The 24,119-nt window shown below is 44.8% G+C and overlaps 1 protein-coding gene across 2 annotated transcripts in view; it reads right to left on the bottom strand.

Annotated features, from left to right (window-relative positions):
* MGAT5B (alpha-1,6-mannosylglycoprotein 6-beta-N-acetylglucosaminyltransferase B) overlaps nt 1-24,119 on the bottom strand; it is a 201,172-nt gene that overhangs the window by 57,904 nt on the left and 119,149 nt on the right. For both annotated transcript variants that reach the window (XM_066616601.1, XM_066616600.1), the window contains exons 6-8: nt 21,144-21,314; nt 19,517-19,681; nt 18,578-18,747 (exon numbers count right to left, since the gene is read on the bottom strand). In XM_066616601.1, the coding sequence (XP_066472698.1) occupies nt 18,578-18,747; nt 19,517-19,681; nt 21,144-21,314 (506 nt within the window). The remainder of the gene's footprint in view (nt 1-18,577; nt 18,748-19,516; nt 19,682-21,143; nt 21,315-24,119) is intronic.

The raw sequence follows: 24,119 nt of genomic DNA, 5'->3' as shown, positions 1-24,119 counted from the left end.
GCAGAGGAAAGGGAAACAGTGACTCCTTACCACCAATTCAGACCAGTATTCAGCAAAATGGGTGGGGAAAGAGGGGATAAAGAGCATGATCATTGCAGAAGCAAGCTGCATAAATGCTCTGGCAGTGCATACACGTGTGTTGTTCCTGCAGAAATCCTGATGGTAATGTCAGCATGGGATTAGCAAGGAGATGGAATGAGAGAGCAATGAGAAGGGCCAGTCACTGAAGCCAATCCTAACTAGGATAGCGCTGCCTTTTCCCACAGCTGGACACTGTACCACTGTAATGTGGCCATATGGCAGCACACCATTTTAGCTATTGCAGCCATTTTAGTTCTGCCTCAGCAAACAGCAGCAGTGCCAAAGGCCTGTTGTCACAGCCTGCTACCTCCAGCAGTGAAGGTCAGCTGGTAACAGGTGCAGGGGTGGCTGGAGGTGGGCAGAACAGGGCAGAGAGTGGAGAAGGCAGGAGTTTGTGGATGGGGAAGAGTGGGCAGGAGATGAAATGGGAGAGGGAGGGGTAGATTTCAGCAGCACTGGCGTGTGCCAGATCATATCTCCATTCCTTGTCTATTCCCTTTCCCTTACTCTCCTCACCGGGTAGATGGGACTCGTTAGCCTGGGAAGGCAGCTCATCTGAGAGAAGGAAAACTCTGATCCCAAACCTCCACTGCCTTGTGGCTACATCCAGTTATGGAAAAGGCTTCAGGAGTCAACCTTGAGGCAAAATCCGGAGCCGGAGTCCCTGAGGCAGTTCATGGCTGAACACAGTCACGTTCTGGCAACTCCTGCGACGCCGCTGGAACCAACCTATTGGTTTCTGCCTTTCCATTGGACCATTTCAGCGACGTGGAGAGGGGGGATTTGCTGCATGGGTAACAGTCTATCCTCCATATCTACTTTACCCAGGCTTTGTGCTCTGGAGAGGACACTCTGTCCCAGAACCACTATTCAGAGCGCGATACCATAGTCTTCAGAGACTGAAGGATGCCAACAACTCTCCTCATATGTGCACAATCAAATTATCTGCAGCAAATCTGACAAGACCCATTGGTGCAGCAGAGGCTTGCCCCAGGGCAAGGGAACAAAAATTCTCTTACCGTGAAGAGGCCTCCAAGCTGCTTATCTCAGAGGATACAGCACACATCCCATTGGCACGGCTGCACTGGCATTAGGGATTTAGGACCCAATTCTATCTAACTTTCTGGCTCTGGTGTAGCCACAATGCAGCCTTGTGGTAAGGGAACAAATGTTCCTATACCTTGAGAAGGCCCCAGTGACTGCCCCTCCACCACAGGATGTAGCGCACATCTCACTGGCACAACTGCACCAGCACTGGAAAATTGGTTAGGATTGAGTCTTAGTTAGGTATGGGCTATTGAACTCCTTTCTCCTTCCTGCATGATGTGATATAGGCACACACAAATTCTTCAACAGCAAATTTTCTTGCTTGATTTGAACAACAGCAGAACCATTTCTATGGGGAGGGGGGCATTTGCTCCAACCTGGGCTCCAGACCCTTTTTGTGTGAGACTTGATCACAAGATCAGATGGAAAGCTTTTCAACCTCTCCAGACTGAGAGCAAAGTCCAAAGTTCAGCTGAAATGTCTGTGTGACTTCCTGCGTGACTGCGTGTGGTATGCTCACTAGATCTACACCCTGAGTTACAATTAGTATGAACCATTAAATAGACTGAAATAGGTATTTAGTTCAGAGTCACAAAATTCTTCACTTAAAAACACTGGGGTATGCATTCATTATTGGAACAAATGAAACCCAAACCAAATAGGACCTGTTCAGACTGGGGGGGGGGCATTCATTCTCGCTCTCCTCCCAGGCCTGATCTCCCTCCCTCTGCCTCTGTCCACCTGTTCCCTGATTAACCCTGTCCCTGCCTCCTGCCAACCCCTCAAGCTGGCTTATCTCCAGAGGACATCCAACATCCATCAGCACATGGAGCTGGCTGTTCATCACTTGTGGCAGAGCCCAGCCCACACACAATGGCCTAGTTGGGTTTGCAATGGCTATAAAGGAGGTTACATTGGCGGAAAGCATTTTCCACCAGCATATTCTGCTGGATTGGACCGTCTGATGGATAACAAAGGCATTCTCCACTCTGTGTGTGTGTGTGTGTGTGTGTGTGTGTGTGCATGTGCATGCGTGCGTGCGTGCGTGTGTGTGTGTGTGTGTGTGTGTGTGTACGTTTCAGATGATATTGACTGTAAAGAGGATAATTTTGTTATAAAGTTATGAAGTTCATTTCTTATTTTCTTTCTACTTTCTGTTGAGGGAATAAAAGTCCTGTTGGGCCATAGAGACAGCAGATGAAATTCAAGATTGCACAGGAGAAGACAAGAAGGTTATCATTATCAAGGAGAATTGCAATAACATTTATCTTTGTGTTTCCAGAAGTGCAAGGGTAACCAGCCGGCAGCTCTGTGACCTACAAGCCTAAGAAATTTCAGCCCCTGAGGGTTTTGTAATACACAGAGGATAACTAAAAGTGGGAATCGGAGAAGGCTGGCTGGGTTGCATTCCCTTTTCTCAATAGTGAAGAACAGCTACAGTCATGCACTTGCCTCAATCAATAGTGCAAGTTGTATTGGACCAGCCACTGGAATAGTTGTTAACATGAGATGTGTGATGTGGGGGTGAGGGTGAAATGTATTGTATCCCAAATTGCTCCACTTCTTATTTTTTATTCCTGCAACTTGGTATTGTCCAATAGCTACAGGACAAGTATTCGGAAAGTCAGGATCCTTTCTGAGTCTAAATCCTGGTCCTTCCAGGCAGTATCTGGCAAGTCATCAACTCTGACAGCAGGAGTTCCCAATCTTTGCAAACAAGACTGGTGACAGATCTGGGTACCATCTAAATGGGTGCCCACAACAGTGGGGGGGGGAGATGGGGTAAAAATGCATCAACTAAATAAAAGATGCGAGAGTGTATGTATGCTGCATGTGAGAGCCTGTGTGCAGGATCAAATGTGGATCTCACTTGCTCTTTCATACCTATTGTGACACCAGGGATGGGAATTCCAGTCAGGTGACTTGAGGCTGAGTCACGAAAATAAGCATTTTTTGCTGACTAGTGTACAATCAAGTCATGCACATGGAAAACTCGGCAAAACACTCGAGTCAAGGGCCCCTGACTCGGCACTCAGTCCTCATGCATGCAGACTCAAGTCTGCCTGTGACTGGGCGTGCTTGCTTACTGTTTTCATGGTGTGAAAGACCTTGAGGGGCCATCATTCAGACTGGGTGAGCAGCAGGGAAGTTCTAGCCAGGAGGCAGGGAAGGGTTAATGTTTGCTTCTGCATCTGGGGTGGGGGTGGGGGGAGGAGGTGGGAACAGGCTCTCTTGGGACCAGATAGGAAGGAACTGATGATCATTGGATGAAGGATGGGCAATCTGATATTTTTCTTTGGATGAGGGAGGGCAGGAGGAGGAGCACAAGGGGGTTCTTGCCTTGGAATTGACCGGAAAAGCCCAAGGAAAAAGGACGTGGGGAAGTGGAGGGAGAGGTTCATAGAGATCATGCTTTGGCTGCTGTGAGCTCCATTGTCACTTGGGGGGAGGAAGCCCCATTTAATTACTGACTGTAATGGGACTACTTCTGAGTACAGTTGCAAAGGATTGGGTCATCCTGGTAAGCCTCCCAACTGTTGCACATGACCCTCTTCCCGCTTCTGCCCCCCCTCCTACATAATTCGTCCCAGTCCCTCCCTCCTTATTTACAGATGGGATAGGGCAGAAGGGGAGTGTTTAAAGAGAACTCTTACTTGCAGACACACACACACACACACACACACACACACAAATACTCACAAAGCAAGCAAAATAATTCAGAAGGACGGGCAGTTCCACCTCAATAAAATATGCACTTTATGGTTGATACGACAATAAATAAGATGAAAATTGCAAGGTACATTGCAAATTAAACGAATGAATGACTGGATAGTCTGACTGGGGGTTCTTTGCAAAAATTAATCTGTTTTGCAGTACTTAATTTGCATAGCGTTGAGTGGATGTAGCATTCATAGGAACGTACCGCACAGTAATACACATGGAATGAATTACTCAAGAAAGATAAAGGTACATGTTGGAGTGGAGTTTCTGTACCGTAACGGTGAACACAAATTACAGTCTGCCCTCACAATATATGCTTCTCTCATAAAAGCAAAGGCCAACTCATCAGCTGGGGTAAAATCAGTATCATTTCCATGCATTCAGTGGAACTCCATTGAACCATGCCATCTGGGGATCCGGCCCTCTGAGTGTTCTTGAGATGAAAGCTCTGTATTCATTAGCAGCCTCCATTTATCTTTCACTGCAGCTAATATGTTCTAACTGGAGAACTGATCTCAATTCAGCCTGTACCTTCAAGTTTCTTTTCTTTTCCTTATTTAAACATTCGCTATTCAAGCTTTCATCATTGCCAGTTAAGTCAACTAATTTTCTACTAAACCCAATTTCACTCATGGTTGGAGTGAAATCTTGGCAATTTTTCCTCATGCCATGTACTATTAATGGCGCTTGAAATTATGCAAATAAAATTGAACACAAATGCTTTATTCACTGAGAGCTTAACAGATTTGTTTAGGGGGGAAAATGATCTTTGCATCCAGGCCCAGCTGCTTCTGAAAACTTAATCTTTAAAAAAATTGACTGGTGAAATCTGCTTTTGATTGAATCCCCCTGAATCCCCTTTTCCACAGACACTACAAACCTCTTAAGAGAACATCATTAATTAAGGTTGTTCTGGAAAGCACTATAAGAAGCAGATGAGTAGACACAAGTCTACAAAATGAGACTGGGCTGTGTTTATTAAATAAGAAATATGAGTGATGACTGACATTGTTTCCCCTTTAATTAAGCCAGTTAAAGGCATCACGTTCACCTATACAGCAAAGCCTTGCTACTTGCTTCTTGGGACATCTGTCCTGAACAGCTGCACACATCCCCTAGTAAACCTGCAGCAGGCTTTTCTCCCACCATTTCCCCCTTAAAGGTAATTTAACCAACCAAGGGAGCCATTTTGTAGCTGAGACGACAAATTCAGATTACTGTGGGTTATCTTCACATCCCATTGACCTATTTTCAAATTAACCTGAGTTTTGCTTCCAAGTTATTGCTCCCTAAGCTAAAAGGTCCAGCACAAAATTGATCTAGGGGGACCTCTCTTTCTTTCAGAGGACAGACCAATATACTAACATCAGCATTAATTGTTGGTAGCCTTTCTTAACTGTAAATGGTACCACTGAAAGGGAGAAAAAGCTAAGTCTACAATCCTATGTAACATATTTGGGGGTAAATCCCATTGAACTCAGTGGGGCTTGCTACTGTGTAAATATGTATAGTATTCCTTGAATGGGGTGTTCAAGTAATCGGTGTAGTAATCTGTCAGTAATCAGTGCAGAACTTCATGCATAAAGCCATGTGCATGATGAATGGGGAAGGGCTCACTTGCTTTCCCACCATGCCAAGAAGAGTCTGGCAGAAGGCTACAACAGACCCAGGGTTGCATTCATCATTTTGTCCCTGTGAAGTGCAGAAGTTCACACAATATCAATAGGGACTGCTCATCTGAGTAATGGGAGAAGAATTATATTGATTGCACAGGCTGTGGTGCTTCTTGTGTCAATTGAAATGAAGGTTGAAGACATAAGAGGGATCCTTCTTCCCTGAAGCATGTTTGAAAAGGCCTGACACCTTGTGCAATCTAGCATATTCCAAAATTGCTGTCTGCAGACCCCTGAGATTAGTCATCTGTGGCAGAGATGGGTAATTTTAATGCCTCCCATGTGGAGTGAAATCCACCAGAGAAAAAGGGGGAAAAAACCTAAAGCATCCTTCTGTTTGGGAGCAGAATTTTAATGAAGGGCTTCCACCTCAACTGCCTTCAGTGCATGTTTGATTCACTTTCAATGTCTGCTTGGCTGCTGTGATTCTACTCCCTATGGTGTGGACCCATTTAGGATGTACACAGGTGTTGAAAGATGACTGATGATGAAAGGGATGCTCCCTGCATATAAGCTCATGTAATTGCCTCTTGAAAAGACAAGCCAATTATATAATGAGGCTCTGGTAAGTTTTATAGACAGAGTTAGTTTTTCCCTGTTGCAAAGAAGCTAGCTGGGAAGTCTCATTTCATATAAAATAAGCATATTTCATTATGAAGGAAATTTTTACCAGCTCACTGATTCCTTCTTATTTATGCACCTTTTTTCTCAGCGAATGAAACCCAAAAGGGTGAAAGTTCTTCTCATTCAGAATTTACAACAGCATAAAGCTGTTTATCTGCATCCCTCATGCAAGAGCAGTCAATAAACCTCATCAGTGTTGTGTTCCTAGAAACAGAGTTGTCTCTTTAATTAAAAGGAAACAGTTCCTATAATCATCCCAACTGGCAATGGCTGAATTAGAGAGGCATTTTTACATTTCTGGAAATATACCCACAGCATGTCTGTCACCATGGGTTCTGAACAATAGAGAACTGTACCTGCCAGGGGAGAAGCAAGAGGATCTGACTGTAGAGATGAAAAAGCCATGATGCAAGCTACCAACATTTTCTCCTATAGGGAACTGTTCTCAGCTGTTGTGCTTAGGGCCAAACTAGATGGAACGTTGGCAGACCCTGGTTTCTTTTCACAAGTCTGCCGCATTGACGTGTGTAGCAGGAGCTGGGGCCCTTATTTTAACAGTCAATAGAGCACATGGGACAGAGGTACTAAATCTTCCCCTCCAATTGATTCCCATCCATTCACAAAGTTCCCCTCATTGCTCTAACACATCTGCTGTTGAAGGGAGACAACTGCTTGGAGCAATAAGGGAACATTTCAGTACCCTTTTCCCAAATGCTCATTTTACTGATGTAACACTCCTTCCTGTATTTTATACTTGAACAGAGCAGGCATTGACTAAAAGCCCCCATCGCTTCTAGTTGGCTCCTACAGCCCAATCCTATTAGGCTCCAGAGCTGATGGAATAAGCATTACACTAATGCTAATTGCCTTGGCATCCATGAAAGGCCAAGCATGTCAAGTGGAGCCCAGCAGGAAGGTTGGAGCCTTCTCACATGTGTTGAATGATCCTCCTGGATGCAATGAGAGAAGTAGGATGGTGGGGAAGGTGGGACGGCGAGATGGCGAAATGCCATCACCATTTACTGTGGCAAGGAGTTCCACAGACTAATTACACACTAGGTAAAGAAATATTTTCTTTTGTCTGTCCTAACTCTCCCAACATTCAATTGTTAGCAGATGTTCCTTGGTTCTGGGGTTATGTGAGAGGGAAAGGAGAGTCTTTCTATCCACTCTGTCTATCGCCTGTATAATTTTGTCTCAATCATGTCCCCTCTCAGTTGCCTCTTTTCTTGACTGAAGAGCCCCAAATGCCTTTCCTCATAAGGGAGGTGCCCCAGTCCAGTAATCATTTTGCTTGCTGTCTTCTGCACCTTTTCTATTTCCACTATATCCTTTTTGAGATGTGGTGACCAGAACTGGATTCAATACTCCAGGTGTGGCCTGACTAACAATAAGCAATACAGTGGTGCCTCGCATAACGAAATTAATCCGTTCCGCGAATCCTTTCGTTATGCGAAATTTTCGTTTCGCGAATCATGTTTTCCCATAGGAATGCATTCAAATCTAATTAATGCGTTCCTATGGGCAAAAAAGGTCAAAACGAAGTCAAATTTGGTTTACAAAGTGTTTATTATGTGCTCTTTAAAGGCATACATACTGCCCAGAGGATTTCTAAAATTTGAAGCATACACGAAATTTTTAATTTTTAAAAAATTCGTTATGCGAAGCACAGACCTAAAAAGTTTTCGTTATGCGAAGCACGGACCTAAAAATTTTTTTGTTATGCGAAGCAAGGCCAGAAATTTTCGTTATGCGAGTTACCAAACTCAATCGAAAAACTCTTTCATTATGCGAGTTTTTCGCTGTGCGGGGCATTCGTTATGCGAGGCACCACTGTAGTTATTTTTCATATTCAACACAGTATGATTCTTTTCCACCTATACTGTGATTGGGTTATAATGTTTTGATGCTTCTATATATTATTATTTAATACTTTTACATTTTGCTAAAGGCAAAAAGGGTGAGCACACTTTTACACTTCTATGTACTGTACTTTTCAAAAAAACACAAACAACTGTTTAAAAAGGCAGTCACTCCCAACATTTCCATCCTCAAACACCCAAAGCACATGGAGTTGCCCGTCTTCCCCCTGCCACCCCATCCACCTTCACCTGAGATTCACTGTACCTCACTGTCGTTTACCAACTTAAAAATTGATCCGTTCTATTACACAGTGCAATGCAAACGGACTTGTCCTTCCATAATAAGCCGAGTGGAAGCAATTACATATAAAGGAAATTTGAGGCCTGAGCATTAGCTGTTAATAAAGTTATGCAAATTTTCACCAGTAAGAATCTGACTATTAATTAAAAAAGGAGAGAACAGAAGTGTATTCCCTGGATAATCTCTCCATGAAGAGTAAACAGGTGTAATTATCCCATCAATACATCTTGAGGTCTTATCATTTCCTGGAAAATCCATCATCTTTCAACAGTGCCATTTGCGAGACAATAATTCATTGAGAGGCATTACACTGAGAGCGGCAGTAATATTCTATTCCCTCAGTGTTGTCCTCTCTTCAAGATACTCATTTACATTGGCGTTTCCCGTGGGTAACAGATCAGCTACCCAATCTTACATTCACAGTACACAATATACCTTAAGCCTATTCTTCTCCTCCCACCACTGATTGCTGATGCAGTGGCACTAAAATGGCTACTGCTGCATCCTTTGGTGGTGAGGGCACTCCAGGAGATCTTTTCTGGGTTAGGGAACAATCATTCCCTTACCCAGAGATAAGTCTCCTTAACACAGGGGAAGGACTACTTGCACTCGCACTAAATAGTTGGCACAGACCTGCTGAACCCATGCCATAGGACTGGGTTTGAAAAGGGGGGTTAGGATTTGATGGCTATCGCTGCCGTTGAACTTGCCCTCTTCCCAGACCTGATCCACCCATCCCCTTCCCTTCCCTGCTCTGTCTGACCTTCCTACCACCCCCTCCCACCTGTCTTGCTGAACTACCTGCTTGGGCAGGCAGTGAGAAAGCCAACAATGCTGACGGGAAGGCTTCCCACCAGTGTTCCCAGCAGCACACTACTTTACAGCAGACAGTGCCAGTGAAAGAGGCGCCACTATGTTGGGAGGGAAGCATAGGATTGGGCCATAATAGTGCTCCTCACATACAAGTCACTAATAAAAAATCATCAAGTTGGATTCCATAGACAGCAGAGCCAAAACTACACGTCTTCTCTTCCTATGCACCACCAGGGTGCTAGAAGCATTGTACTTTGCCACATCACTTCTAGCAAGAAGCACAGTTTAACAGAGCTGGTGTAGCACAGTATTGCACCTATCCATATCATACAGTGTAACATATCATAAAGTGTAACATGGGAAAAGTAATTTTTGCAGCTGTTCCTGAGAGAAGATGGGCATTACTAGGCTTGCTTCCAGGATTTTGCTCTAGAAATAATCCGGTTTAGGGGAAAAAAAGACTGTGTTTGGTTTTCACAGATCTTAAGACACCCATTTCATGTCTTCTAAAAGTAACCTGGACAACAGCAATGAGTGCTCGAGCGTCAGATGGACTACACTTTTGGTGCCGCTCCATTATCTTAAGTGGCACCCATGCTGACAATTGAAAGTGGTTAAAAACTAAAGGGCAGTTCACAGGCAGAATTAGAATGAGCCGAGACCATCAAGTCCAATCCCCAATACTAGGCATGACAATTCGCATGACTGCTTGTCACATTTAAAGCCATGCAATCTAAATACTTTATACTGTGAAGTACACAGAAGGCAGGAGCCCTTCAAGCAGTGTCAAGCAGGCTCAAGAGGAGGGAAATGTATATAGGCGGCACTTGCCCTTTAACTTGTTCTTTCAAGACGTTCCTGAACTGTAGGTTGCATCTGGACAGTTTAAAGAACAGTTTGGGGTTCAGAGAGGACAACAATGAAAAAGAAGATTCTGGGGAGGGGGGGGGGAGATGCTGTGCAATTGTGGAACTTGCATGTTTATTCTCTCAAGCACATCCATGTGTCCGAAGTCCACCTGGGCATTTGGGGAAGAGAAATACACAACATTCATAGCCCAAAGAAGGTTCTTGTTTGGTGTGTTTTCCCCCCATTTGCACACACAACAACTCGGGGTGTGTGAATGATCTCAGTGCAGGTACACAGACTATATAATGCAAAGTGATTTAAAATTCTGAGCTTGGATGATACCTTTCTTGTTTTTGTGGGAGAAAAACAAACTGCAGAAATAAAACAGATGCTTTTATCTCCCAAAAATAATTAAAATCCTTTACTTTGTAAGTTTGATGCTTGCATATGAATCACACATTTTTGTAGCATAATAAGCCTAGCTGCTGAAAAGCACAGAAAAGATGCAGCCTCTATAATTATAAAAGTACCACACAAAAAGAGAATGCTCAAAGATTTGCTGTGTGTTTATTGATTACATTTGGATCGACTGCGCTTGTTGACCTCTGGATGCATAGAATAGAACTGCATCGCTGTCACTTCCCCCCAAACACCTTTTTTCATAGCTCATCCCAACTGACAGGGAGTAGAGATGCCAGTGAGGTTTGTCAGGCTCAACTCAGAAATGAGCTTTGGGGCACTTCTAATGCTCGCTTCAAAGGAAAGGCATGGATTGTGAGCACTAGCATTGAAAATCTGAGCCAGGAAAAAAAAAATTCCCACTATCTGTCTACAAAAATCTGTCATGGTTTGAGGTTGTAAAAGAGACCCTTTCGGGAGAATATTTTGAAGACCCCTTTGATGGGTAAACAAGGAAAATATGGCAAATGTAAATGGTGTGATGAAGAGATTCAAGGTTTGGATCTCAGAATGGAGTGATATTAGATCAATATGTTTTTATGGTTACTGTATAGAAAGCAGTCAGTCTGCACCTTTATTTAGGACTAGGGTTCCTAACCCGTGGTCCGCGGACTACTGGTGGTCCGCAGCACCCCTCCAGGTGGTCCATGACGTCTCTGGTGAAAAAAGAAAAAATAATGCCCTTCCAGGAAGAAAAAAAGCCTCTGCAGTGCCAGCAGCCTCTCCATCTGATCAGGGCATAGCCTCTCAGTCTCCTGCCTCCCCCCTCCATTTCCCTTCCCTCCTTGTCTGTGAGTGACCAGACAAGGAAAGAAGTGAAGCGCAGGCGCCTTGTAAGGTGCGCAGGCATTTGTGCAGCCTTGTGGCTCAGCTGCATGCACACGAGAGGTGCCCTGCCACCCACTGCCTCCAGCCTACTGCCTCCATTCCTTGACCCTGTACCTTCAGGTGAGCCCTGGCAGCCTGGTTTCTCAGGAGTCAGATCAGGACTCCAGCCAGCCTAGGAAGTCCCTTTTGCGGGTGGGCGGGCAGGCAGGCAGGCGGGGGGCCTGAAGAGGAGGGTGGCCAGAGGAGGGGGGCGGAGGAGGAGGGCGGCCTGAGAGGGAGGCCTGAGGCGGGGAGGAGGTGGTGGAGAGGGGCCTGAGAAGGGGAAGGAATGGGAGTAATGAGGAGGAGGAGAAGGAGCAGGATTCCAAAGACATCACTGGCTGGCTGGCTGGGGGGGGGGTTTCCCTGGGAGTGGGTTTCTCTGGATGAGATTTCCCTGGGAGTGCAGACTCCAGCTGGCCAGGGAACACAGAGGAAGGGAGCTGGCGGCAGTGTGGCAGCAGGAGAGGGGAGAAACAATATGTTCAACCCCCATCCCTGGTACCACCTCCCCAGCTGGCAGGATTGGGCCCCCTGGATGTGCTCTTCTAACGTCCAGGGGTGGAGCAAGGGATCCAGGCAACCAGGTTTTTGCACCCCTTTTGGAGAGGGAAACAGGCAGCATCTCTGCTGTCTTACTGCAAGCTGCCCACCTGGGCAGAAGCAATTCCAGAAGTTGCAGAACAGGCACCACCATAGCCAAGTACAGCAGGTGTAACCCCTGACTTTTCAGCCTCAGAGAGCAGCAGCTACTTTGTCCAAGGGGAGCCCTCCCCCACCCCACACTTGGCCAGTTCTCCTATCTCCTCAGATTGCAATCCTATGTATGCTTACCATGGAGTAAGCCCCACTGACTATATTGGGACTTACTTCTGAGTAGACATGCCTAGAATGGGGCTGTTAGTCACACTGTGGCTGTGATGGACTTCTCCAGAAATTTCTCCAATCCACTTTTAAAGGCATCTAGTCTAGACACCATCATCACTTCTTGGGGCAAGGAGTTCCACAGACTAATGGCAGAATAGGCAGCTGTTGTTTTGTGGCTGCAGCCTACCTATAGGCTTGCTCACACTCTCTTAGCTCCAACCAAAATAGTCCACAGCTAGAGCATGACAGCAATTAGAACAGGAAGTGAAGAGAGGCTTTTTTCCCCACCTAAAGACCTTGCAGTGCACACCAAAAGGACTTTTCTTCCTCAGACATGCAGCAGCCATTCTGAGATGTTGCTCTGAGCTGGTGCTTCTCCTTCAGGACCAACCTGCCTAAATTGTGTTGAACACTTTCCTAAGGACTCTGGACTCACAAGTGGGGGGGGGGAGCAGGGCCAGGGCTGTGTAACAAAAGGAACTGTGGAGGGATGTGTGTGTTTTCTGTTGGCTCATTTAACAACCTTGTATGACTTGTCTATAATCCCCTTGTGCTTACCCTCTCCCTTTTTGAGGTGTTTTTCCACACTTAAAAGAGGCAAGGGCTGTGCATAATGTGGTCTGGTGTGGGGGAAAAGAGACTGGATTGATTTGGATGGGTGTGAAAACCTCTGAGTTGGGGGAAAATTATTTTGTGTTCCATGTATTCCATTCACAGCTAGTGAAGCAAATGTAAGCACAACCATCACATTAATTATTAAATCATCTTCTTATGTATTACAAATTTAATTGTTTTTTGTGTGTGCGAGGGTGGGGGGGGTTGCATGTGGTCCCCACTGTCTCCAAATTTTGCCTTAGTGGTCCCTGAGCTCCTAAAGGTTGGGAACCACTGATTTAGGAAGTATCGTCTGAATAAGAATAGGAAAACTTTGGTTTTGATGGCTTTATCCTTGATGATTTTTACACATTATGATTTAAACTGCTGGCTTGATTCACATGAATCCACACAACCACTGACACAACATGATTTCTCTACACTGGAAGCTGAATGCATGAACTGATACCATTGGAAACCCATTAGGTTTTGAAATGATGGAAGAACTCTAATTGCAGTGTTATATTTGAGCAGGATATTGCATTTGCACATTCAAGCAATTACTGGATGTTGCAGGCATCAAAATGATGGTGATGGGGGCATGAACCGCCTTCGTTTCTATTCTTGCTTAGCAGAGTCAAATCTGTTTGTAAATCTCCTCTACAAGAGGCCCTTTGCCCTCCATTGTGCAATGCACAATTAACTGCATTGTATTCTGTCTGTGAACTCACCATACACAGTATGCAAAAGTTAGCAGCAAAAGAGCCTCATCCCAACCCTAACTGATTCAGCTTGACACTTGCACTCTCCTTCCTTCGAGTTGCAAATTGCTGCTGATGTTACAATCTTCCTTAGCATGGTTTGCACCAGATAATCACGTACCTTTCACCTCTTGGCTGTCAAGATGCATAAAAGAGACGCTAACAAATTCACTAAGAAATGCAAAGGAATGGAAAAACAATGAAAAAACATGCATCTAGTTAAACTACTGCAGCCGGGAGGAAAACCAGATGTTTTGTTTTCACATCATCGCCAACTGAGATTCGGCTTGCACATTTCACTAAACACATCTGAAACAAACGCTAAGTCTTCTCAAAAACCTTATATTTAGAACCTTACAAAATATGCACCAAAGGAATTCCAGATTAAAGTACGTATTAACATACAAGACTTCCTTACAAAAGAGTCAATCTTGCTCAGTATTAACTGCATGTACTGTCTGGTAGCAACGTTCAGGGGTTTCAGACAGTTTTCCCAAAAGTTTTCCCACGTCTTTGATCAAAGCCTATTGTGCAAAGTAAAACAATTATGCACATGTATCTAAGCTGTAGCATTTTAGCTCTGGAAGCTTGCAGTGGACTGTGGGGAGAAGTGAAACTGCCTAGAGCAGTGGTTCTCAAATTTTTAGCACTGGGACCCACGTTTTAGAATAAGAATCTGTCAGGACCCACTGGAAGTGATGTAATAACTGGAAGTGACATCATCAAGCAGGACAATTTGTAACAATCCCAGGCTGCAATCCTACCCACACTTACCCAGGAGTAAGTCCCATTTACTATCGTTGTTAAAAGAATAGACATAGTAGCTTGTTAAAAGTACAGAGCTGTAACATTTTCCCCAATGCAGTCACATACCATGGTAGCATAAGTCTAATATATTAAAAATAAAATATTGAAATGAATGGGGAACCACCTGAAATTGGCTCACAATTAATGGGTTCCAACCCACAGTTTGAGAAACACTGTCATAAGGATTCAATACCAGAATGCTGGCATTCTGAAGATACTGGCTTTTGTCCCAGAATCCACATTCTGAACTTGTATACCCAGTGTGCATTCTCCTCCACCTTATCAAAATGCTTTCTTGATACCCAACAGCAACAGAAGGCAGATGGGACCAGTGTGAGGTGCCCAGGGACCCTAACTATCCTGACTGCTCTGGAAAAGTGGAGGTGAATAAACAAGATTCAAAATGCACACTGTAAGCAGAAAAAAATATATGCATCAAGATCATGTCTTTTACTGGGTGGACATTTACAAAAAGGATTCTTCATGTTTATGTATTTTTTCTGTATTCACAGCAACAACAAACCAAACTGCTGTGGGCAGTTTTTTTTCTCCAGTTATGTGGACGTATGAAGTTGTCTAGCTCAGTGTTGTCTAACCCCTAAGTGTTGGTCAAGAAAGCAGAGACTCATTCATACTGAGATATAAAGGGCAGTTTTGTACACACTTGAAAGATTCCTGGAACTTCACCACCCAGCTGATTACCCAGCTGGAGTGCAGTGTGTATCTCTCATAACCTTGCCAGCAATGTCAAGGAGAGGCAAGAGCTTTAAGTCCTTATGTCCTGAATCATCAGGAAGCATCCTCAAGCAATAACTGGTAAGGATTGATCTTAACTAGGGTAACCTCTCACAGCTTGCTGGCTTGTGAGGGGTTTGAAATGGGGAGCCCACCTTGGGTCCTGAAAGTCTCACTGACCCCTCCTCAAGTCACTGGTATTTGCACTACCAGGGCCTCCTTGGCACACTGTAAATTTGTTTGTAGGACTCGGGTGACCACCTTAGACCACCTTGAGCTCCTTAGAGAAAGGAGACATGTAAAAGTAATAAATAAATGATGGACAAAATGCTTTGAGCTAGGATAGGGTTGCATAATCAAGGCAGCCAAGTCGGAGACCTTGGAGCAAATTCTATCCAACTTTCCAGCCCTGTTGTAGCCATGCCAATGGGATGTGTGCTGCATCCTGTGGTGGGAGGGTAGTTATGGAGGTCTCCATAAGCTAATGGAATATTTGTTCCATTGCCTCGGGGCTGCACTGCAGCTGCACCGGCACTGGAAAATTGGATAGGATTGGGCCCCTTGTTTCTTCACTCTTCCTTTAGAATGAGGTAACCTGCACTGAGAAAGTAGAAGGGAGGCCTTAACGAGAGAATTCAGGTACGTTATAAAAACTGTGGTCTCTTGTGACAATTGATTGGGGGCATGGTGTATGCAGGTCTGGGGCAACACATTCAGATACAGCTCTTGTTTGAAATGTTATGGAAGAGGCTATTTTTAAAGTGAAAGAAATGAAGCACAGCAAGTGGTATGTCATCACAGAAATGAAGGGGAACAGAGAGTTTCATATCCAAAGAGGATTTGGTATGTAGCAGAACAAGATCACATTGTGCTTTGCATCTCACTCGCATTAAGGCAGGGAAAGGGGCCAAGTCTCCAAGAAAGCACAGCTGGGCAGACGTATAAAGCAGCTAGTGGTGGCTTCATCTAGTACTAAATTATCACACCCTGGAGTAAAGGGATACATTTGCCTTCCACAAGTCACACTACTTCTGGCTCAGCCCAAGGTCCTGCCCCAAAGCTCAACAGCAGTAATTAAGTACTTCTCACTCTTAAGTGCTCCTGGGACGTATGGGTCATGTGCTTCCACTGCGGTCCCTCTTAGCTACATCACCAAGTGCCCTCTTCCTAAAAATTCTATAGATGAGATATACAACAAAAAGTAGAACTAATTTGCCAGAAAAACTCCAACCAGAGCTAGCAAGCAAAGAAATGGATTTCTGTACTTCACTGAACAGAAAGCTCCTTCTCCTGGCCTTTAAATATTACAAAAAGGAGGTGCTTCATGGCTCTGCTACTTTACAAAACCCAAGTGTGCCACAGCAAATTAAGAGAGGAGCAGAAGAAATTATGCTTTTTTTCAAGGTTCTCTGCTCATAAAAAAACTGCTTGCAATAGTTGAGTCTACTCTTAGGTGTGTGATTAGAAGAGAGAAATTGAGTTCAAGTGGGAGAAAATGGCTGCTGAAAGGGAAGGAGGGTCCCCTACTGGTTGCAGGAAGAGCTGAGGAAATTCAGAAAGAGATTCAAGTGTCACATGAGAGCGAAACTGCAACAAGCAAAGGCCAGAACCTCCCACACAAAACTGTTCTGACTAAAATAAGGGGCCTGAATGGTGGCAAATAGTACTATGCAGCTGTCGCACTTTTGCTAACACAAAATGAAAGCCCAACATGAGGCTGGTGTAGACATGGATGTCAAATGAAGCATTTACTGTTCTCTTTGTGCTCTCTGCTGCTGTAACAGCTAGTGACACTGACCCCATGTCCTGGCATCACTAGTCTGGGTGTTTCCTCATCCCAGCTGAATATTGCTCACTGCTGCTGTTGACAGGGTAAGGAAAATGTCCGGTGCAGGGTCATGACATGAGGTCACCAGACCTTACGAAGGGGGTCAGGGAAACTTGACACGGGGCTGCCATTTTCAGCTGTGTTTCTTGGAACATTTAATCTGGCATTAAGCTCAGATTTTTTTGATTTCAGAACGATATAAAGCTAGGGGTGTTAAGGAAGAGTGCAAGTTTGACTCAATCAGCAACATTTGTATATTAATCTGCATAGTCCTCCTGTGATCCTGTTTGCTCTTCTTGTTTTTAAGCATCATCAGGATCAATCCTTGTGATTCAGGATAATTATTTTCTGTAGATCAATTTAACCTACGCAAAGGGCTAAGCAGTTTGGAGAAGGGGACAGACTTCATGGACTCTTTCATCATGTGACCAATCCAAAGAGCACCGTTCTCCTCACATGAAACCAAATTCATTTTCTTCCTGTGATGCCAGCACATAGCTAAATCTAATTGGTTGAACAATTAAAAAGTCATGACATTCACTAGATGATCCCCAACTGATGCGGATCATTCTTTGAAGCAGCAATAACCAAACAGTGCAGACTGAAGACACAGCGGTACAAACAGGTAGGAAACAAGATGAACATTCTAAGGGGTGAGGGTCTGTTTAGAAAATATTTCAGAGGCCCTGAAATCAACTACTTCCACAGCCATAGCTATAGGCAAGTGACATTTTTGTCCTCTTTGAGGAGTTGAGGAATTGCTAAACCCCGCACTGAGGAGACATACAACAGCGGTAGACTTAAATGCACTCGTTTGTAAATAAGTTGGTTTTCAAAGGATCTTATAAGAAAGTGACATCCAAATTGCATGTTCTATTTGGAACGAATTCACAGACAGCCCAATCCTATCATGGGCTTATGCTGAAGGGCCTGTCAGCCCACGCCGCGCCCTGGCAGGACAAAAGCCACATGGCTGTCGTGCACAAACAGCCTGCAGTTCTGCCCTCAAGTCAGTGGCTCCCAGGCACCCCACCAGAATGGGTAAGGTGGAGGCTAAGGTGGGTTAGGGGACAATTGAGGCAGGGAGTAGGCCATACCAGGACAGGAGGAGGCAGGAAAGAGAATCTCAGTGGCAGTGGTGCATACTGTATCCCCCTTTTCCTAGCCCGACATGCCACCTGAGGCTCTTCAGACCTACACCAGCTAAATAACTGACTTAGGTCCAAGGAGACCCATTGGGTGCCAGGTGGCCTACAAGGAGGTAAGCAGAAAAGATATTTACTTACCTCTCCTAGGCTTTCTGTTCACCACCACCAACACATGCTCTATCGGTGGCGCCATTAAGGATTGGGCCATTAAGAAACTTTTGTGCATTGTTTCTGAAGTCTATTTCACACATTTTCAAGGGGAAAAACAGTACTTTGCTGCGAGCCTACACATACTTACTTGGGAGTGAATTTCACCGACGTTAACAAGACTTACTTCTGAGCAGATATCCATAAGATTGTGCCATAAGTAAAAAAATATCAATACAGTATTATATTTTTGTGAAGCAACAACAGCAACCTATTGAACTCTTCAAATATGATTTGTTTGCCATTGGTGAGGGGCAAAAATGAACATCTGGGAACTGATTCTCAAGCCAGGATCATTTTTAAAAAAAACTTCTACTTTGTCAACAAACCCACCTCTGGAGCTCTTTCAATGAGACTGTGATTTTCAGGGTGTGACCCAGGATGAAAAGAACAGCTAAAATATCTGCCCATTGGACCATCTCCCCAAGTGGGCCTCCCTTTAACACACGCGGGCTGAAAACGTCTCCTGATTCCTCTGTCAAGAAACCAATGTGGATCAAAATCTAGAGAAGAAAGAGAGAGAGAGAAAGATGCAGTTTTAACATTGAGTGATGGTTGTTAAGAAGATGACAAAACACATTTACAAAGCATATCCCAAATCTAAAGTTTCACTCTGATACTAACAGATACAATGTGTAATTTGGTTCATAGGCAACTCATCTAGTTACGAACTGCCTGCATTCACAGGGGGTTGGACTTGATAATCTTGTAAGGGCCCAATCCAGATCTTTGCACACCAGCTCACCGCTACAAACATGCTATAAGGCACATTTACAAGCCTTACCGTGGGCCCAGTGCTGAAGCTAGCCCAGCACAAGCCCACACTGGGCCAGCTCTGGCTCTGGGCCTGCAGTCCGCCACCTGGAGCTCTGTGCAAAATGCCAAGCATTGAAGAGGTAAGATGGGGTAGGGGGAGGCAAGGAGGAGGCATTTCAGGGAGGATGGAGGAAGGGGGAAGGTGTAGAAGGGGCAGGGAGCAGGGTAGGAGGGGGCAGGAAGGGCAGAGCTTAGCTTTGCTGGATTCAGAGCCCCATGTCAGGCTGCATGGCCTAACACAGGACCCCTTGATTCTGTGCTGGTTAAAGAGTCGCCGTAGAATCGAGTAGCCCCATTACAGGGCTACTTCCATTACTCAGGGGAAGGGGGATGAATGCTCCTTTCTCCCGAGGAGTTGCCAGCGGCTGCCCAGCATGCTCAGGTAGCCCCGCGTGCTAGGCAGCTCAGGATTGGGTTGCCCGTCCTTTCTAATTCAATGATCCCATAATTTTGTACCTGTTTCTGATCTCTCTGTTTGCCATCCAGCTTCTGTTCCAGTTTATGCGAGGCCTGCAACCACTGAGTAGCCAAGTGACGTATTCTTTTCTTCATGAAGATCAGAGACTCTTTGCCACTGCCAATCAGTTCCAGGAGATAGGAGAAGTCTCTCTGGAAAGCTGCCTAGGAGGGGGAAAAAAGTTACAGACTCTTTCTCTTCGAGCAGGGCCAAGTGATCCTCACAATCATCATCTAAACACATGTAGGCCCATCCAGATCACATAGCAGTGAATTCTCTCTACTACCTGTGTGGTACTTTGGACAAAGTCGAAGATGATTCTTAATTTTAAACCAGTATATTCAGAGTTAACACATTCAAATGGCAGGTTTGGAGCAGAGATAGGCAATGTGCTTTTTTGATGATGATCATCTTGGAAATTCATTGTGAGATGAAGTCCACTGCTAACTGCATACTAAAGAAGAATAATTCCAAATGCCCAGTGGAGAGCAATTTACATGCAACAGACATATCAATGGACATATTCAAGTACTCCCAAAATCCACATTAATTATACTTGAAAAGGGTGGCCTCCATGTCACAGCTAGTTAACAATCTGTAGCTTCTCTGGTGCTGAAGGAGGCATAAACTTTGGCCTGCAGAGCATTTTAGTTTTTTTTTGGAAGCAAACACCGTGGTACCAAATTCCACCAATAGGTACAATATTCACAGGGATTATAACCAATGTGCAGTGGGTTGCAATCTGATGCTCAATGCTTCACCTGCAAAGCCTTTCTGGGAGCTCCCAGAGGCCACATCCTTGCAGAGATTGTAACCCACTACATTGGCCTCCATGGGCCCCAGAACAGCTCCCAGAAGAGATTAAAGCCAGTACCAGTTTACTTCTGGGTTGCGCCTGTGGCTTCTGGTTGTTTCCAGGCGGCATTCTGGGCCTGTGGAAGCCAATGGAGTGGGTTGTGGGCCTGGAGCAACTCAAGGCAACCTCCAGGAGCTCAAAGAAAGGCTTTGCAGGTGAAGTATTGAGCATAAGGTTGAATCTTCAAAACACTGAGGCACTGAAAGGCTAGCCTACCTCTTATCTCCCAGCCACACAGACACCTTTTCAAGCAAGTGGGAGAGACAGCTGGGCCCCCTCCTCAGAACTACTGCTCCTCCCTGAGAAGGTGACACCCCACTCCACCTTCAACAAGCAAGGTAGGCTAGCAGTAACACCAGTCCTCTTTTGTCCTGGATGCAGCATGCCAGGGAGAGAGGAAGGCTAGATTACATCGAGCTACATAGCTGACTGAGGAACTATGCCCACCATACTGGTGATTAGCTCAGTCAACTCAGACTGGAGTCTTAAGTATTGGTGGAGTGTGAGACCATATCCTGTCTACTCACTGACACATAACCAGACAATGCACAATATCCGTCTCACCCTTGAGGGAACAAGAAGGTGTCCTCGGCCTTTCCTGCTATTGAAGATGCTGGCAACAATTTTTTAGGTGCAAGTTTTCTCTTGGCATACTGTTGTCTCTTATTGTCATTTGAGACATTTAAACCAAATGACTTCAGATGAAAATACATTTGACAACTCTGAGGGAACATTACTTGCCTGGCAAAATCCATGGTCTCTAGTCTCACCTGCACCCTGGGTGGTGGCTTTGTGGAAGGCGCAGCTATTGTCTGGTTTCGCCAAGGCAGCACAGGGCAAAACCACTCAACTTCGCTGAGGTAGATGAGGAATGAGCATTCTGTGCCATCCACACCAAAAAATGCATAGCAGGGGTCTGATGTCCACCTGGCCCTCATCCACTGTAAGGCAAAAGGCAGATCAGTTAGATAAAGCTTTCAAATAGGGATCTCAAAGGGTGACATGAATATCAAGAGATCACTGATACTTTAAGACCAAGTTCTACTTCAGGAAAAAGCAAACATTTCTTTTATCAAAGCATTTGATTTGGTGTTCCAGGCTGCACTGGAAAAGCACATGGACCTTGTTAAGGGTAAAAAGATGAAATGAAAAGGTAAACTTTCAGATTAAAGAAGAGTCATCAACAAAATGTTTCCTAAATAGTGCATGGTTTAACTTTAAAATAAACTGTAGAAACCATTCTGAGTAAACACAGAATAGGTGGTGTGCTACTGCTGAGGACACCAATCTGTAGGACTAAACCATAAGAACATAAGAACAGCCCCACTGGATCAGGCCATAGGCCCATCTAGTCCAGCTTCCTGTATCTCAGAGTGGCCCACCAAATGTCCCAGGGAGCACACCAGATAAGAAGAGACCTCATTCTGGTGCCCTCCCTTGCATCTGGCATTCTGACATAGCCCATTTCTAAAATCAGGAGGTTGTACATACACATCATGGCTTGTACCCCGTAATGGATTTTTCCTCCAGAAACTTGCCCAATCCCCTTTTAAAGGTGTCCAGGCCAGGTGCCGTCACCACATCATGTAGCAAGGAGTTCCACAGACCAACCACACGCTGAGTAAAGAAATATTTTCTTTTGTCTGCCCTAACCCGCCCAACACTCAATTTTAGTGGATGTCCCCTGGTTCTGGTGTTATGTGAGAGTGTAAAGAGCATCTCTCTATCCACTCTGTCCATCCCCTGCATAATTTTGTATGTCTCAATCATGTCCCCCCTCAGGCGCCTCTTTTATTGGCTGAAGAGGCCCAAACGCCATAGCCTTTCCTCATAAGGAAGGTGCCCCAGCCCAGTAATCATCTTAGTCGCTCTCTTTTGCACCTTTTCCATTTCCACTATGTCTTTTTTGAGATGCGGCGACCAGAACTGGACACAATACTCCAGGTGTGGCCTTACCATAGATTTGTACAACGGCATTATAATATTAGCCGTTTTGTTCTCAATACCCTTCCTAATGATCCCAAGCATAGAATTGGCCTTCTTCACTGCCGCCACACATTGGGTCGACACTTTCATCGACCTGTCCACCACCACCCCAAGATCTCTCTCCTGATCTGTCACAGACAGCTCAGAACCCATTAGCCTATATGTGAAGTTTTGATTTTTTGCCCCAGTGTGCATGACCTTACACTTACTGACATTGAAGCACATCTGCCATTTTGCTGCCCATTCTGCCAGTCTGGAGAGATCCTTCTGGAGCTCCTCACAATCATGTCTGGTCTTCACCACTCAGAAAAGTTTGGTGTTGTCTGCAAACTTTGCCACCTCACTGCTCAACCCTGTCTCCAGGTCATTTATGAAAAGGTTGAAGAGCACCGGTCCCAGGACAGATCCTTGGGGCACACCGCTTTTCACTTCTCTCCATTGTGAAAATTGCCCATTGACACCCACTCTCTGTTTCCTGGTCTTCAACCAGTTCTCAATCCATGAGAGGACCTGCCCTCTAATTCCCTGACTGTGGAGTTTTTTCAGTAGCCTTTGGTGAGCGACCGTGTTGAACACCTTCTGAAAGTCCAGATATATAATGTCCACAGGTTCTCCCGCATCCACATGCCTGTTGACCTTTTCAAAGAATTCTGTAAGGTTCGTGAGGCAAGACCTACCCTTACAAAAGCCATGCTGATTCTCCCTCAGCAAGGCCTGTTCATCTATGTGTTTTGAGATTCTATCTTTGATGAGGCATTCCACCATCTTACCCGGTATAGATGTTACGCTGACCGGCCTATAGTTTCCCGGGTCCCACCTCTTTCCCTTTTTAAAGATAGGCGTGACATTTGCTATCCTCCAATCTTCTGGCACTGTGGCCGTTTTGAGGGACAAGTTGCATATCTTAGTCAAGAGATCAGCAACTTCATTCTTCAATTCCTTAATAACTCTTGGGTGGATGCCATCAGGGCCCGGTGACTTATTGATCTTTAATTTATCAATGAGGTCTGAAACATCTTCTCTTTTAACCTCTATCTGACTTAACTCCTCGGTCAGGAGGGGCCGTTCGGGCAGCGGTATCTGCCCGAGGTCTTCTGCCGTGAAGACAGATGCAAATAACTCATTTAATTTCTCTGCCATCTCTAAGTCTCCTTTTATCTCCCCTTTCCCTCTCTGACCATCCAGAGGGGGGGAACAGGTATGGAATACACGACAGGTATGGAATACAAATGGGTTTATATACCATATAGCAGTGGTTCTCACACAGTTTGCACCAGGATCCATTTTTTAGAATAAGAATCTGTCAGGACCCACCAGAAGTGATGTCATGACTGGAAGTGACATCATCAAGCAAGTAAATTTTTAACAATCCTACCCACACTTACCCAGGAGTCAGTCCCTTTTACTATCATTGTTAAAAGAATATACATAGTAGCTTGTTAAAAATACAGGTCTGTAACATTTCCTCAAATGCAGTCATATACTATGGTAGCATCAAGTCTATATGTTAAAAATAAAATATTGAAATGAACGGTGACCCATCTGAAATTGGCTTGCGACCCACCTAGTGGGCCACACAGATCTAAGTCAAATGTCCTTAGTGAAGCAGCCCTAAAACAATGATTGAACAAACTTCAAGGTTAGATCTTCATCTTGTATGCTTTGAACATCTTTGGAGCTCTCTTGATTGATTGGGATATGTCCCAGATGAAACTTTGTAGCATTTTTGAAAGAACATAGTAGGCCAAAAACTAGGTAGT

The sequence above is a fragment of the Tiliqua scincoides genome, chromosome 2, assembly GCF_035046505.1.
Source record: "Tiliqua scincoides isolate rTilSci1 chromosome 2, rTilSci1.hap2, whole genome shotgun sequence".
NCBI classification, from domain to species: Eukaryota; Metazoa; Chordata; class Lepidosauria; order Squamata; family Scincidae; genus Tiliqua; species Tiliqua scincoides.
Note: the sequence above shows the minus strand (reverse complement) of the source record. Positions and strands in the feature narration are given on the sequence as shown.